Source organism: Natator depressus, chromosome 6 (assembly GCF_965152275.1).
Source record: "Natator depressus isolate rNatDep1 chromosome 6, rNatDep2.hap1, whole genome shotgun sequence".
Classification (NCBI taxonomy): domain Eukaryota; kingdom Metazoa; phylum Chordata; order Testudines; family Cheloniidae; genus Natator; species Natator depressus.
In genome coordinates this window covers 58,373,350-58,389,266 of record NC_134239.1, presented here as the reverse complement: position 1 = coordinate 58,389,266, position 15,917 = coordinate 58,373,350, and the positions used below count along the sequence as shown (strand labels likewise).

At 53.8% G+C, this 15,917-nt stretch overlaps 1 protein-coding gene across 3 annotated transcripts in view; it reads right to left on the bottom strand.

Moving 5' to 3' along the window:
- The window catches only part of MAPK8IP1 (mitogen-activated protein kinase 8 interacting protein 1), a 47,437-nt gene that overhangs the window by 4,695 nt on the left and 26,825 nt on the right, over window positions 1-15,917 (bottom strand). For all 3 annotated transcript variants that reach the window (XM_074955340.1, XM_074955342.1, XM_074955341.1), the window contains 6 exons: window positions 6,890-6,971; window positions 5,329-6,204; window positions 3,130-3,205; window positions 1,840-2,012; window positions 1,318-1,427; window positions 989-1,108 (listed from right to left, as the gene is read on the bottom strand). In XM_074955340.1, coding sequence (XP_074811441.1) covers window positions 989-1,108; window positions 1,318-1,427; window positions 1,840-2,012; window positions 3,130-3,205; window positions 5,329-6,204; window positions 6,890-6,971 — 1,437 coding nt within the window. The remainder of the gene's footprint in view (window positions 1-988; window positions 1,109-1,317; window positions 1,428-1,839; window positions 2,013-3,129; window positions 3,206-5,328; window positions 6,205-6,889; window positions 6,972-15,917) is intronic.

The window sequence follows — 15,917 nt, the reverse complement described above, 5'->3', positions numbered from 1 at the left end:
TTGTCTCATTGTTTCCCTGTATTCCCCTGTCTGTGTCCAACTGAGGTCTCATCTTATACTTAGCCTGTAAACTCTTTGGGGCAGAGACCATCTTTTTGTTCTCTTTGTACAGCGCCTAGCATAAAGGGTTCCTGGTCCCTGAATAGGGCTCCTAGGCACAATGGGAATGCAAAATAATAACAACAGGAATTAAATCCATCACTCAGGCCCAACTGTTTAAAGGGGTCCTTTCAGAAATTGGAATTTTTAAATATTAGTTTTAAAAATAATCAAGTTAATAGTGTCCCTGAAATACAATCTGAGTAAAATCCAAGCTGCTAGTACCTGGCACCATTGAATTACTCCAGCAGGGAAATTGCATCACCCCTGGGGAAGGGTTTCTGAATGGTTTTGCCTAAAGGCCCCATGTGGCTCTGCACCTGCCTCTTGTAGGCTCTGCATAGGGTACTTATGCAGAACGCTAATCAGAAGCCTCCAATGTCCATCTAAAGAGCTTTGCTGTTCAGATCCAAGAGCAGCACTCAAAATAGCAGCAGAAGGGTTTAGAAACAGCTCACAAATTATCAAAGCGGCTCAGCTCACTAACATTCCAGTGAAGTAGTGCACCCAGTGGCTGGGAGGGTGGACCTCAGTGTTAGGGCCTGGTGTGCAGGGGGATCCTGCTCCCCTAAGGGGCTGGGAGGCTGGATTTGATGCTAGGGCCCTGGGAGGGAAGATCCCGTTGTGTTTGGGAGGGGTGGGTCCTACTATGCACATTCCAACCCCTCAGGGTGCATTTCTGGGGTCCAGGAACAGCCAATCAGGGAGAGGTGCAAATCAGGGATATCTCATTGCTTCTGTAAGAATATTGTCCTTATTTTAGTGGGCATGAGCTAATGTGGAGCTGTGATTGAAGGGCGATATGCTGTGCATTAGGAATGTGATCAGGTGGAGCAGGGATAGCCCGGACATGTATGTGAGCAGAGCTGAGGGTCAGGGGGTTTGTTACCTTGTTCTGCTCCTTGGAATCATCAGATTTCACAGCAATCTTGACTCCTCGCACATTGATCTCCAGGATGCAGCTGGAGGGTGGGTTAAAGTGCACAGTGAGGCGGCGGGTGGTGGCGATCTGGGAGGAGACAAAGGGACAGACTATGACAAACCCAAACCACATGAGTACTTACCACCCTCGTTCCGCCAAATGAGGTCTCAGCCCCCTCCCATCCCCAGGGAAATGGTCGCCTTGCTTCCAGATCTTCTCAGAAAGCACTTTGCTCTGCAGGCAGGAATACAGGTTCTTTGCCCCCTTGGGAGACCAGGACTTGAGGGCTGCTGTACCTTCTGCATAGCCGCACACAGCACATCGTTGCCTTTGTGATATGGAACCTGGACTGAGCCAAGGAACTTCACCCGGAACTGATCCATCCAGTCACTGTTCTTGGTCAGGGCTGGAAGATAAAGCACAAAGCAGATGAGAATGTGCAATCCCCTCCCCATATCAGTGCATAATGTCCTCCTCCCACACACAGCATCAGGGCAAGCACATGCACCCCCCCACACCCCACCATGGCATCAGTGTGCGTCCACACAACATGTACACACCCATAGCATCCCAGGCCTTGGGATGCACCCTTCCTAAAGTTCTGAACAGGCAGAGGTCCTGGGACACAGAGCTATGAACAGAATTGGCTAGGTCTCTACTTGCTTCTTAGCTGAAGTTTGTGCACAACATAATCCTCTCTCCACCCCAGCAAGACTGGCAGCCTCTGCTCAGGAGAGGCCATAGGCTGGAATAGCAAGGGGCATGCTGTAGGTCAGGATTGGGAGGCAACATGCGAGCTGTAGAGGGGGGCCCAGTACCTGTAATGTGGTCAGGATCCTTGGTGACCTCAATCGCATAGTAAGCAGGGAAGATGCCCCGGTCGCCTGTCCTCATGTTGTAGGCCTCATACCAATAATCTTCTGCCTGCACCTCCACCAGCAGAGGGTCGTCCACCTCCAACTCCAGCTCATCCGCATGACGAGGCACAAACCTGAGGGGGGAGTCAGCAGCACTTTTCCAACCAGGAGCACTGGTTGCCTAGCAGCTATAACACTGCCTAGCAGCTAGGGACAGGGAGAGACGGAGAATCCTCTGTGCCACAGTTTCAGGGTAATTGCTACTGTATCTCCCCCCAACCCCCATCCATGGTCCACTCCAGAATGCCCAGTCAGCTCTCCAGCCATCACCCCAGGGGTGAAAGTAACATTCAACACTTACCAGTGCTGGGGCCTGCTCCGACCCCTGGAAGGGGCAGGGCCTCGGTCAGAAGGGGCGGGACTGGGGTCAGCATCCCCCAGCCAGCCCATCCGCAGTAGCAGCAGCGGCGGTTGGAGCCCCGGGCCCTTTTAAATTGCCGGCCCTGGGGCAGCTGCTCCTTTTGCCCACCCTGTCAGCGGCCCGGCCGGTATGGAAACCCAGCAGGGCAGCTGACGGGGGCGCAAAAAGGGCAGCGACGTTAAGCACTGCCGCAGCAAAGGACCCTGCTTAAAGCGCCGCCGCAGCAGCACGTTAACGTCGGCTGTGTAAGGGCCAGTACTAACGGCCGCTTTTTACGGGGACGCCATACCAGCCCCACCGGCTTACTTTCACCCCTGCCATCACCGGTCTCTAGGCAGGGCCCTTGTCCCACTCCCTTCTGCCCAGGGATTTTAAGGCCGCACAGCTCCCGGCCGCACACTGTGATATCCCCAGCAAGCCAGTCTGTCTAACGGCCAGCGCCTGTGCGTTGCTGTCTCTCCCCGAGGGCTGTGAGCAGTGCATCGCCAGCAGCTACAAGTTACCACACAGCTCTTTCTAAGCAAGCCCATTTATTCTTACACTAAAAGCATTACAGAGAAAACATAATAAAAACAACAAAGCGATTTAAACACACACTAACCATACCAGGCCAATTACAAGAGTTCGGCCACTAGTGCTCCCCCTCCCCCCAGAAGCGTGCTGGTGAGAGGGAAGCAGAGGTTTGGACTGGGCTCAGTACAGCCAGGCACAGAGCAGCAGCTGTTGTGAGGAAGTCCTCCCTTCCCCCATCTTCTGGGCTAGAGGCAGAACAAGCATTCTGGGAGGAAAGGCTGACTGGACTGGGGTGTGTAGGGTGTGTCTACACTCACCTAAAGACAGCGCGGTGAGTCTGTTCCTGCTCCTCCCCATTGATCGTACAGGAGAACAGCCCAAACGATTCTGCACCTGTGTTTGCAAAGGGGAACGTTACAGTCTCTAGGGGGATGAATGAGGGAGACTGTTCTCAGGACCCACTCTTGGAGCAGCTGTGCCCTGACATGTACTTCAGGGTTTCCTTATGTGGTATCGTGGGGGGGGGGGGGCGTTCAGGACTGGCATGTCAATGCCAGCTGCGGGAGCGGGCTGTCTGGTAGAACTGCATCTCTCCTCACGCCCAGCTGAGGACCAGAGAACTCAGCCTTGCACAAAGCTCCAGAAAGCCCTTCAATGTGACACTAGTGAAAGGCATTTGCTCCCAAAGGCCTCTAGAAACAGGCACAGCCCAGGAAGCAAAGCCAACTTCCTCACAGCACACCCCAGCCTTGCAGCGACCCCTCTGGGCGATACTGAGAGTTCAATTCTCCTGGGCCCATTCCATCTCGGGCTGCTCAAGGAGGCCAAATCAGAGACAGATGAGCTGGTGGCTTTGTGTACAAAAGGACTGAGACTCACGAGCTGCTTTTGCATAGGTGCCATAGAGCAACTGTCAAGTGGAGAAGGGAAACCCTTTGTAGCTTCTGCATGGGGCAGGTGGGGAGCGCTATGGAACCAGTCACGCAGGAACTGCTGGCTGGCAGGCGGACTCTGCCCAGGGCGCCCGCACAGAACTCACAGGAGCAGAATAGGTCACAGGAGAATTAAGTGACCAGAGTTTGGCCTCCATAAAGTGGGCTTGGTCCCAGTTGGACTCAGACTCAGAGTCCCAGAGAGTGAACTGGACAGCAGAACTGTAGTGGGGTAAAGGTGGGCAATTTCCTCAGGCATCTCAAAGACCAGAAATGAGGTGGGAGTAATCTCATTCCTCACCCCAGCCCTACCCCCCAGAAATGACCCTGGTCTCCATTAATGTCCCCGAGAGCTGGAGAACCAGTAGAGGCTTCCTGCTTCCAAGTCCCTGTTTGACAAACCAGCTGTGGTTCATCAGAACGGCACTTGTGTCCAGCGAACTCCAGGAAGGCAGAGGATATGAACAGGGCATTAGGGTAGACAGGGTGTATTTCTGGGGGAGGGATAATATGAGCAGCACAGCCAAGGGGGGGAAATTCAAGCTAGGGGGACATTACTGGTGGCCAGTGGGGGCTTACACAAGCCCCACCCTTTTCCTAGTATACTATTCTCAGCCAGCAAACCACAGATGGTTCACCAGCTGAGGACATAGGCAGGAGGACCTGATAGAGACCAAAGGGGTATTTCTAGGGGACACGGAGAGAGACATGGCTGCATATCCTATTTGAAGCAGGATATACTGTGCAGGTAGCTTTTTAATTTTTTTTTTTTTTTTTTTTTTTTTTTTTTGCACACATCTAGGGATCAAAATGGGAGTCTGTCGAGTTTCACTCCAAGGTACTGCATGGTGCCCTGGGGGATCCAAACTGAGAATGGTATTCAAGACAATGTACATTTTTTACACTATGCGTGCGTCAATGTAGAAAAACAGCTAGATTGTTTCCAGTCCCACCATTTTATAGGCTTTAAAACTCCACTCTTGTAAGTGCTCTAAAATCTGAATGGTTACTCGCATTGCTTTGAAATTTGGTGTGCCTCATCAGGGTGCAGGGTAGCGTTAGTGAACCACATTTGAGGCCATTTGACGGGGGGTTCCCAAATTACAGGTCTCCCCCAAAAAACCACGGGTTTCCTTCTGCTGCCTTGTACTGTTAAACAGCGAGGCACTAATGACTGGGTGGGCAAATCACAACAGGCCTCCTGATGACTGTGAACCCATCCTTCTATTAACATAACTAAGAATAAGTTAATTACAAGCCCCCACCTAAGACGAAAGGAGTCTTGGACTGAGTGACTAGAGGTTGCTGCAATTTGTGAGTCATGGGTAGGGTTGCCAAGTGTCCAGTTTTCGACTGGGAAGTCCAGTCAAAAAGCAGACCTGGCAGTATCCAGTCAGATGTACTGACTGGACACTAAAAGTCCGTTACCACAGGCTGGGGGGAGAAGTCGGGGGGAACCGGGATCACTTTACAATACAGTTACAAAGCCCTCTGCCACCCCCACCCTCAGCACTCACTGGAGGAGCCCAATCTACGCTGAGCCCCATCTCGTACCACTCCTTCCCCACTCAGCCCAGGACTCACTAGAGGAACGCGACCGGCCACTCATGAAGACGTTGAGGAACTTCTTGGAGAAGTGGATGTCAGCCTCGGGGGTGGAGTCCTCAGACAGGCAGACTGAATCCCGCTTCAGCGCATCCTCCTCATACTCCTCGCCGATGGCCGACTCATAGGGTGAGGAGACGCAGTTGTCGTAGACGGTTGCTGAGTCACTCTCGTCGCTGTAGCCCGAGTAGCACTGCTTCAGGCTGACGAGTTCCAGCTGCACGTTCTCATCTACCACCAGCGTGTACTTGACTGAGTCGTAAGAGAGGGCACTGGTGTCTGAGCTCACGGACGCCCTCTGGAGGCTGTGCCCATGCCGGTAGCCACCGTTGCTGCTGCTGCTGCATGAGGTCCTGGGCAGGCTCATCTTCTCGGGCGAGGACATGTAGTCCAGCACCTCGTCCTCCTCGCTGATGGAGGGGTTGGGCTTCCCCGTCAGTGGGGGGTAGCTGGAGGTGTCAATGTCAGAACTGATGGACATGCGGTTCTCACTGGACTGCGACAGGAAGGGCTTCTCAGGCTCCAGTGGGTCCGAGTTCTTCTGCACAGGTGTCAGGTAGATCTCCTCGGTGGCTTCTAGCCTCACGTCCGTCTGGTAGCGGATGCGGTCCCGGTGGGCTTCCGGCCCCCTTGTCACCACCACCACACTGGGGTTGTGGGGTGGGAGCCGGCTGGCAGCCTGGTGCTTCTCAGGCACCCGGGAGGAGACAACACAGGCAGGGGCAATCTGTGTGGCAGCCGTGCGCCGGCACGGGCTCTCCGTGGACGTGCCCCGATCTTTGGTGGAGGTTGTGCTATTTTGGTGATTGACCTCATCACTTAGGCAAACGTGGTCATGGGGAGGGGTCTGCTCACCTGGGGGGTGGGCAAGAGAGAGAGAGAAAAAGAGAGCAACATCCACCCATCAAATCCAGAGCACAAGCAGCCTAGGAGCACTCTGTGCTGGGATACACAGTGAGGACACACCCAAAACATCAGCAATGACAGCTGCTGCCAGGCCCCCCACCCTACCCAGGGGCTGGGACTGAGGTTATGGGCCCAAGAAGAGTTCCCTGCTGAGCCTATATCCCATGCCAGCTGGACAATATTCAGATTATCTTCCTGCATATCCATAGGCCACAGTAGGAACAGAAGCTTATCCTGAGCTCTGCCTCCTGAATGCTACCCCCAGAAGCGCTATTCATGCTCCAGGGTTGCTACAAAAACATCTGAGGACAACCCATCTCTCACTTTTGGTCCAAGCTGGAATGCTACCAGCTCCCAGGACACCAGGAAAGGAAGGACCTTACCAGCTGGGGACAGGTACGCAGTAAAAGGGGGCAGGCAGAGGGGAATCAACTCCCAGCTGACCGAATGTGCCTCCATCAGCCTGTGGATAAGCACAGCACCCACCTCACTGGACACAGGCCAGAGGGAAGGGGCACTGGGAGGATGCAGCACTGTGGTTGCTCCTCTGAGATCCAGGCACTGGAGGAACTGCCAGGAGACAGAAGGGGAAAGAGTGAGAGAAGCAGCCTCCTGCTGAGAACCTGGGACTCACCAGTTTTCAGGGGGGATGACGACCGGGACACCCGCTCCTGCCAACTGTGCTTTTTCCCTAGAGAGTTGTTATTCAGAGTGTCCTGCAGAGAAGAACAAAGCTGCCTTGTAGCTGGAACAGTAAACAGTGCATGGCACAAAGATGCCCTGTCCCTCCCCCAGCCCACCACTCCACTGCCCCAGCTTCCCTCCACATCAGCCAACATATTGTCCATGTGCATTGGGGGATCCACAAGCTAATCCCAGATCTGCAGCTGCTGCTGGGAAAGCCTGGGCAGTAGCTTGGGAGCTAACCCAAGGCACAGGAGGGAATGAGCCACAAACGATGAGAAAGAACCTGATCTGAATTTTTGTACCCCAACCCTAGAGTGGCACTCAGGGCACCACCCCAAGGACCCACACAGATTTTGTTTTCCTTTGGCAGGAAAATCCTGAGCAAACCTTGCACCTACCTAGGATTTGTCATCTACACATTGTGCGCGTGGCCTCTCACCTGCATGCTCTTTCCCCCCCAACATTCACTTTCTGATCTTCACTGTCCATGTTACCAGAGGAGCTAATGAATTCTAGCACACTAGAACCACCAATGAGAGACACATTAACTCCCTGGCTGGGGAGCAGCAGGGGCCAGATCATGCACCTGGCAATGCTTGGCGTGAGAAGCTCTAGACACTGGGTATGTGGCACAGGAAGTACAGGCCCTTCAGTGTCACTGGGCACAGAGCGCCAAGAGAAATACTTGTGAGCATGGCAGGCAGCATGGACACACACTGGTTGTTCCTCTGCTCCTGGGCCTCTGCTGTGTCCCACACCGCTGCAGGGCACAGCCAGCACTGTGTACATATGATCTGCTCCCAACACAGCAATGCCAGGAAAGAGAAAAATGATGTGTTACCACCAGGACCAACATTTCCCCCATGGGCAACATAGCTGTCCCACTGCCTATGCCACCCTGGGCATGAGGGCCACAAAGGTCACTCTGTTCGGTTCCTGCCCCAGGACCTGCTCTTTCTGGCCTTGTCTGCACTGGGAAACTGCATCTTTTTAGAAAACACCATAACTATGATGTCTTAACTAATGTGATGTTCAACCCAATTTTGCCCTTACTGTGGATAAGGCAGGCGTGTTTAAAAAACGTTAGCTGGTCATAGTTAATCCTAAGGGGGACTTGATGCATTTTCCCAGTTCAGACATGGCCTCGGTGAGATGCCATTCAGAGAATCAAGCTGGTATGGGGCATCAAGCATCCCGCAGGTGCTACTCCTGAGTGTTCCTGGCAAAGTTAGAGAAACCATGAGTGCAGCAAGATCCCACAACCCCCACCAGCTGCTTCCAGGAATTAGCTGACAAATTCTGAGGGGTGGGCACTGGGGTAGGTCTACACTGCAGGTAGGAGCAAGCCTGCCAGCCTGGGCTGACAGAAGCACACTAGCAGGGCCTGAGCTAGCATGCTAAAAACAGCAGTGTGCATGGTGCAGCACCGACAGAAGCTCGGGCTAGCCACTAGAGCTCAAGCTACCCTGTAACCTAGGTCCAAGCTTGGGTGGCTAGCCCAAGCCTCTGTCGGTAACGTGTGTCCACACTGCTATTTTTAGGACCCATGAGTCTGTCTGCCCAGTTAGGAGGCTTGCTCCCAGCTGCAGTGTGGACATATTCCCAGTGAACAGGGTCCACAACAGGGAGATGGACCATTCCGTCTGGTATCCCTCTCCCTTCTGTGCTAGAGCAGATCCATGGCCCGTCTAACCCTGGGCCCATCTAATCCCTCCATCACATTCTCTAGGGCTCTGTCCCAATCTAGCATTGTGTCCCCCACCCCGTCCTCTGTAGACTCATCCATGTCTCAGACACAAGACATCTCCTGAGGTTAAATCAAAATATCCCCTATTAGTCTCATCCCACCCCTCTAGTTACACCTCAGTATACTGCCCTAAAGATTCCTTCCCCTCCTTGGGGTTTACATCCTTCAGACATCTGCAAACATCACCTTCCCCCTTCATGTTTAGTGATCACCGAGCCAGCCTAAACAGAGCCTTATTAATCTCTCCTCATAAATTGACCCCTCCAGTCCCAGGATGTGAGCTGTCTGGGACTGAGGGCCCCAGCACTGAGTGCGGGATCTGAGGTGAGATCTCTCCAAAGTCCCCAGTCTGGGACTGAGGATTTTGCATACCCAGCCCCCAAAATATCACTGATGTTTTGCAACCATCTCACTGTAAACTCCTGTCCTGTTTGCTCCCTCCCCCCCAACCCCCCATCCCTGCAGAGTCTCTCTCAGCCTAGGGGGAAGTAATCTGCTCTCTGGGTTCCCCTCCCATTGAGGATCGAGCTTGTGGGTTATTTTTCCCCAGCTGCAGGATGTATATTGCCCCAGGCTGAGTCTCACTTAGCTGTTTCCAGCGTGTGTGTCATGTCTCTGGGGCCCTTTGGATTTTCTCTGCTGTCAGCAGGGTTTGCAGATCCTCCTAACACTCCTATGCCTTCCCCAAAGAGAGGGATTCAGATCTGCTAGGGAATTTCTAGCTCCGAGAGTCTGAGCTGCCTAATAGTCACCTTGTTCCCCTTTCCAAGTGCAGAGCCAAGGGCAGCCTCTGAGAAGGCACATGCTGTATAGAGAGACTACCAGTTCCCTCCCTCTGCCCAGGAAGGGGGAGAACCCCCGCACCAGAAGGGCTGGTGCAGGCTGCCAACATAGCCCCCAAAAGCCCTGCTCATGCCAGTGCAAAGAACTAAGTGTCCCCATTTGCCTCATTGCAGCTCCCAGTCACTTGTCAGAACGGGATCGCAGCCAGCCAGGCTGCCATAGTGACCACCTCTGCCAGGGCTCTGCACACTGTGCCCAGAGGGGCAGCCCTGGCTGCAGAGGAGGTAGCAGCGCCCAGCCCCCTCTCCGTCAGCGCATGAGCTGGCCAGGGGACTATAAGAATGTGCAGGGCCCCTCGTGGTAGGCATCGGATGCAGCAAACCCAGCATGGAGAATGCAGGCAGCTTGCACTGTGGCCCAGGGATAGGATGTATTGAGGTTACTATCGTGGAAATGGAGAGAGAGCCACAAAGGGCTTGAATGGGGGATGACCAGATACTCTCGTGCCCCCACAGAGTCTGATCAAGCAGGTGTTTGGTCCCAGCAGCCAGCAGATTGATTTCCCTCCCTCCCCTGACCCTTGGAGTGCCTCAGATCTCAGGGTATCTGCATCTGAGCTCAGCCCCACAGCAAGGCTTCCCCAGAGCATCCTCCCCCAGAATGATGGGAAATGGAGTCAGAAGCACCCCCATCACTGAGCACTGTTGGGCAGCACCAAAGGGAGATCTGAGGGGCCCTGCACTCCGTCATACACCAGAGCTTATGTCAGCTCATTGGGGCCCAGCACACACCCAGATGTGCCCAGTACTTAGCCACAGAGAGAAGGAGGGGACAGCAGGCCATGGAGGGGGAAAAGTATGGGCACCTGGGCTGGGTGGTAGTTAGGGCGATGCCAGCCACTCCACGACACTAACAAACAAGGTGCTCTGGGAGTCCATCCCACACCGCAGAACAGAGCAGTGTAAATGGGAATGCCCTCATGTGCTCTAGTGAGCTGGAGCATCTATCTGGGAGGATTCCCATGGAGAGGGAAGTAGCAGCTTGAAAAGTGGTAGGACAGTTCCCCAAACAGCAGCAGCAGGCTGGTTCCTGGGGCCATAAGGTGGTGAGTGCAACTGAGTTTGTGGGGGATGCCTACGACTGAAGCCAGCGGACGGTCTTAGCCCCTGCCTTTGGAAGAAGACATGAGGCTTTGCCTCCTTCCTGCCCTAATGGTGGGGATGCTAAAGGAGGGCTCTGAGCAGATCCTGGCTGTAGTCTCTACAGTGGGAGCAGGGGAGGAACACTGATTTTAAACAGGAAACACAACCCCCTTTTCCTACCCAAATGGAAGAGGGAGCTTGACTGTGAGGGGAAGGGTCTGGAAGCAGCAGAACTGGGCATCAGTTGAGAGCCATCAGCCCCAAATGGGACACAAAGGAAGCTATTGCCAGATGCTATAAGGAAAGGGATTAAATGTAGTTCCCAACCTCCGGCCCCTACCCCGCTCATCTTGCTGCTGTCACCACCTGACATGACTTCAGAGAAGCCAGTCAGTGCCCCTTCCTCCTAGTTCCTCATCCAAGTGTCCAACAGTCCCAAAGGATGGCCTAGTGGTTAGGACACTCGCCTAGAACTTGGGAGAGCTGTGTTCAATGCCTGACTCCTCCACAGGCTTCCTGTGTAGCACTGGGGAAGTCACATCTCTCTAGTACCAGTACAGTGGGGGAGAAGAGTGCTTTCCCATCACCCTTGGGCATGGTGAGGGTAAACACACTAAGGAGTGTGGGGTGCTCAGATCCTATGGTAATGGGGATCTAAGACAGACAAACTCTTTTCAGACAGGACCAAGTCCATGCCTACAGCACCGCAGACTAGACAGAGTGGGTGGTGTCCCAGGGAGGGGCAGCACTGCAAAGGAGAGCCATAGGCAAGTCAACAGGGACCACGAGCATCTGTGAGAGACCCGCTTGGAGGAAGATCGTTGGGGACGTAGGGAAAAGCAGAGGCTGCCAGAGGCTGAATTTGCCCAGCCTCACCATTAGCAGGATCCACTTCAGGCCCAGAGGTAGAGACACTGCACCAAGGGGCCCAGTTTCAGCTCCTGCCCTGTTTGCAACATGAGTCACAGTAAGAGCCTTCCCACATCAAGAGATCAGCTCTGCTCAAAAAAAGGAGAGAAGACCAGCTGCAGGAGGGTACCAGGCTGCAGGAGGAGTGCTGCTGGCCATACCCATCAAACCTATGACAAGGAGGAAATGAAGAGAGAGGACAGCCTCGTGCCGCTTGAAGGATGGACAGCAGCTGAGGAGGTTGTGAACAGTGCTATTTGCCTGCAGGCCTTCTGGCTCCCCAGTGTAACTCTCTCACTGGGACCTGCAGCCACTCATCATTGACAGTGAAGCCATGTGCTTTTACAATAGCAATCCCTTATCTGGAATGGCTCCAGGGGCAGTTCGGCTCCCAAAAGTGACTCTAAATAAATGACATAATTGGATTCCATGATAGCGACTCCAGATCACATGGGCCGAGACTGCAAAGAACGGCTTTCTTCCTAACTGCCTATGCCACACACTCCTCTTGGGATCTGGGAGCCAAGTGGGGCTCTCTCCATGTCACACACAGCAACTCATAATACAGGTTCTGCCACCAGAACAGAACAAAAATGCTGCTGATGCATAGGGGATCGACTCTCCCACCCTCTCGGAGCCAGGGAGGTTCTGCAGGGCTAACAAGAGGAAAGAGCAGTAAGAATGTGTGTTAGTCTCTGAAGTGAGCAATTCTGACTCTAATACACATACATGTGCAGGGGAGCAGGGCTGTGGGGAAAGAAAGGGCCATTGGTACAGAGGGTATGTCTATACCGAACCTGCAGTCACACCCTGCGATTGCAGTAGACATACTCTAGCTAGCTTGGGTCCTAGACCAGTGAAGCTGTGGCACCACGGGCTTCAGCATAGGCTATACAAGCCACCTGGACAATTATTCGGGTAGCTAGCCTATGCTGAAGCCTGCGCTACCATGGCTTCACTGCTCCAGGATCCAAGTTAGTAAGATAAAAGCTAGCTTGGGTGTGTCTACATGAGCTGCAATCACACTCTGTGATTGCAATGTAGAATGACCCCTAGTCCCTTTCCAGACTAGAACTACTCAGAACTTGTGTTTGGATTCCTGACCCAATCAAGCTACCGAGTCTCTGAGTGATACTGCAGCCCCCAGCCCCATCCAAATCCAGGGGAAGACCTGAAGCATCGACTAGAGTCGCTAATCTGATAATATAGTATTTTCAGGGCAAAGGCTGGCTGCTGCCCCCTTACAAAGAGGTTATAATGGCAAATCCAAGGAGGAGGAAGTGAAAGTAAAGAAGAAATCTCTCCTTCCAACAGTAACTCTCGCTGCACTCTGTTTGGAGGACTCTTCCACTTGCTCTACTCTACATAACAGCAGAAGCTGAGAAGAAGTATTATCCTGGCGTTAGAGGCAGACGCTCCACAAAAAAGAGGCTCCCCTGCCATTCAGCTGTTTCTCTCTTCCATCCAGCAGCCCTCCTGTCTGGCACCAACATTTCACCCCCTCTTCACTAGAGTGCTCTCTCTACATTTATTTTCCTTTTGCCATCACAAGAAGCCAGCAATGCCCCACCATGTCAGTGCCTATCCAGGCTGCCCTGCACCAGCAGCATTAACCAGTATGTGACGCTCAGATTCCTACTCTCCCAAGCCTGTTCTGCGGACTCAGGGCCTGAAAGGATTACAGCAGGCCCCAGCTGTCACTGCCAGGCACCTCGGGCTCTGCACTTGTCTGTCCATCTGGCAGCTCCACGTGCACAGGACCACGAGCAGTTGATTTAAAAGACAGCAAGAGCTGCTTGGAAAGGAGTCTGCTTGAAAACGTGACTGGCCTGGAGACCCCCCTCTCCCCTAGTTCTGTCCCAAGGGGGGTGGGGAGCATGCTGGCCAGGCAGGTCTGAGACCAACATTGCTCCTGCACAAGACCAAAATGAGAAGAGGTTTCCAGCCCCCAGAGATCCAGCCCCAGATGGCTCCAGTTAGTCTTCCCTCAGTGAAAAGCCCAGGAGGCAGACCCCAACCCCCAGCTAGGTGTGAAGACCCTTCCTGGACAAAGGCTCCCCAACAGTACAGTCTCCACAGCCTCACTGGGGGCACCAGGCACAGCTGCCTATAGGTACCAATGAAGAGGGGGAACAGGAACATAACTGGGGCAAGTTTCAACCCATATTCTGGGGGAGATGACTCAGCCCTGGTGACTCTTTGCAGCACAATGAAGAGAAACAGCATCATAAAGGATTCAGCAGCCAGCGAGGTCAGCCAGCTCGATAGGGCCTTTCAGCCACATGGACACTCCCCAACCCAGCCAACCCCTGCCCCACTGCACACACCCATCCTAACCCCCAGTCCTATCCATCCTCCTCCCACTCTCCCTTCCACCCCCATGCACCATCTTCTCCCACTGCACATTCCCACCAACCCACTCAGCTTCTGCACCCAACCCATCTTTCCCCATACTCTCCCACCCCTCTGGTTCCGACCCTCCTCCGCACCTGTCCGTTCTCCCCAAAGCACAGAAAATCAGACAGACACCCCCCCTCAGACATCCCCACTGTGTCTCTCCCCAAAGCCATTGCCCTGGAATTTCGCCAGGGACTTGCTTCCTGGATCACACTTCCTGATTCAGAGGACAGAACAGAACCTCCAGCCCTAAGCTAACAGGACAGCAGGGCATTCCCCTCCAGAGACCTAGCCCTCTCCTCTGATCTGCTAAGACCAGACTTCATCTCCTCGCTCCCCCTCTGATGCCCTCTGCTTGCTCCATCTCTACCTTGGCTCCCCTTCCTCTCTGCCAAGGGTTTGTTACTTGCTCTCTCTCCAGAATGGCAGGCAGCTGCTGTAATTCTCTGGCTGCCAAACCTCCTCTTCCTACTTCCTCCAAGCCTCCCTCCCTCCTGCATAGCCCCTCCTCCCCCCAATTTCCAACACTTCTGCCCACACTGGCATCACCTGCCCTGCAAAAGTTTCTCACCTTCCTGAGACCCATGCCATCTCATGTCAGCCTCTGCCATCATTGATAGCTCCTAACTGTCCCACCCTATGGCTGGGGGGCTCTATCCTTGGCCCCATTCTCCTCTCCCATGTTCCCCTCTTCCCAGTGTCTCAATTGGAAATTTTAAATCGGCTGCCAGTTTTAGGTTGATGCAATCCAACGCCATACCCACCAACTCCTCCCCATCTGTCATACACAGAAACACCTGCCTCTCATTTCTTTCTCCTCAGCTGAACGTCACCAGGATGAAAATCCTCTTACTTGACAAGAGAAGCCACCTCTCAATAACAGAGAATGATAAAAATAGCCTTTTGTATGTATCGCACCAAGCACTGCTTTGCAAACTCTGCAGGAGACAGCCGAGCGAAGGGATTCCTGCCACTGCACACAACACTGAAATGCAGCCCCCTTGCAGATAGAACAGCAATGCTGCACAGTTGCTTAGGAGAGAAAGTGAAGAAGCATCTTCTGTCTAGCTGAAACTGCAGGGGGAATTTAGGGCAACAGAATGGAATCACCCGAAGCACCACCAGTCAGGACATTGGGCTCCTATCTTACTCAGAAGAGAGCACCAGCACCGTACCCTCTAGCACTGACTGTGCTGGGACATGGGGGTCAGCAAGCATCCCCTACCAAGTCACCCGCACTACCTGCAGCAGCCCCTGCATGTTCAGACTTAGGAGCTCTCCCATCCGCATCCTGACCAGGCTGACCTGCCTTTTCCTCTGAGAGCAGACGGCTGAGATAGACTGACTACAGCCTCCAGCTGAACCATCCAGCCCCTTGCTATAGCCCGAAGCTTTCCAGTACCCATCACACTGCTTTTCCCTGCATGTCCTCCTGGATGACTTCCCCTCCCGCCTCTGGCCCAGCACACTCTGCTCAATGGCTCATTCATAAATTTGTCACTTCGTGACTCATTTACTGAAGCTCTCCCCTGTGGCCTCCCAAAGCTGCTCCACCTGAAATCCAGCCCCCAAACCCCACAATCGCTTCTCCACCACCAGACTGACCTGCCATGGCTATGCCCCTATCTACCTCCTTTCAGACTCCTCATCCCCCCTGGAGGCTGACTCTTTGCTCCTGCCCCTCCACTCCCTGCCTGACCAGTGCCCCACCAGGCCTCTGTCATTGTCCTGTGGTGACTCACCCAGACCCATCACTGCCTCCCGCCCTCCAGACAATGATTTCTAGGGGTCAGTAGGACAACGTGACCCTGGACAACCCCGCAGTACTCAGGGCAGAAGGCCCTGGCTCAGCATCTCTGCCAGGCCAGCATCCTGGTGCTGCCTCCTTGGATTGCTCACTGGGAATCTCGGCAGGGGACACCATAACCCTCCAAGCCTCACCTAATTATCTGGGTGTTAACAAGTGATCTCAGAGGAGAGGGACACGTGACTCCCCT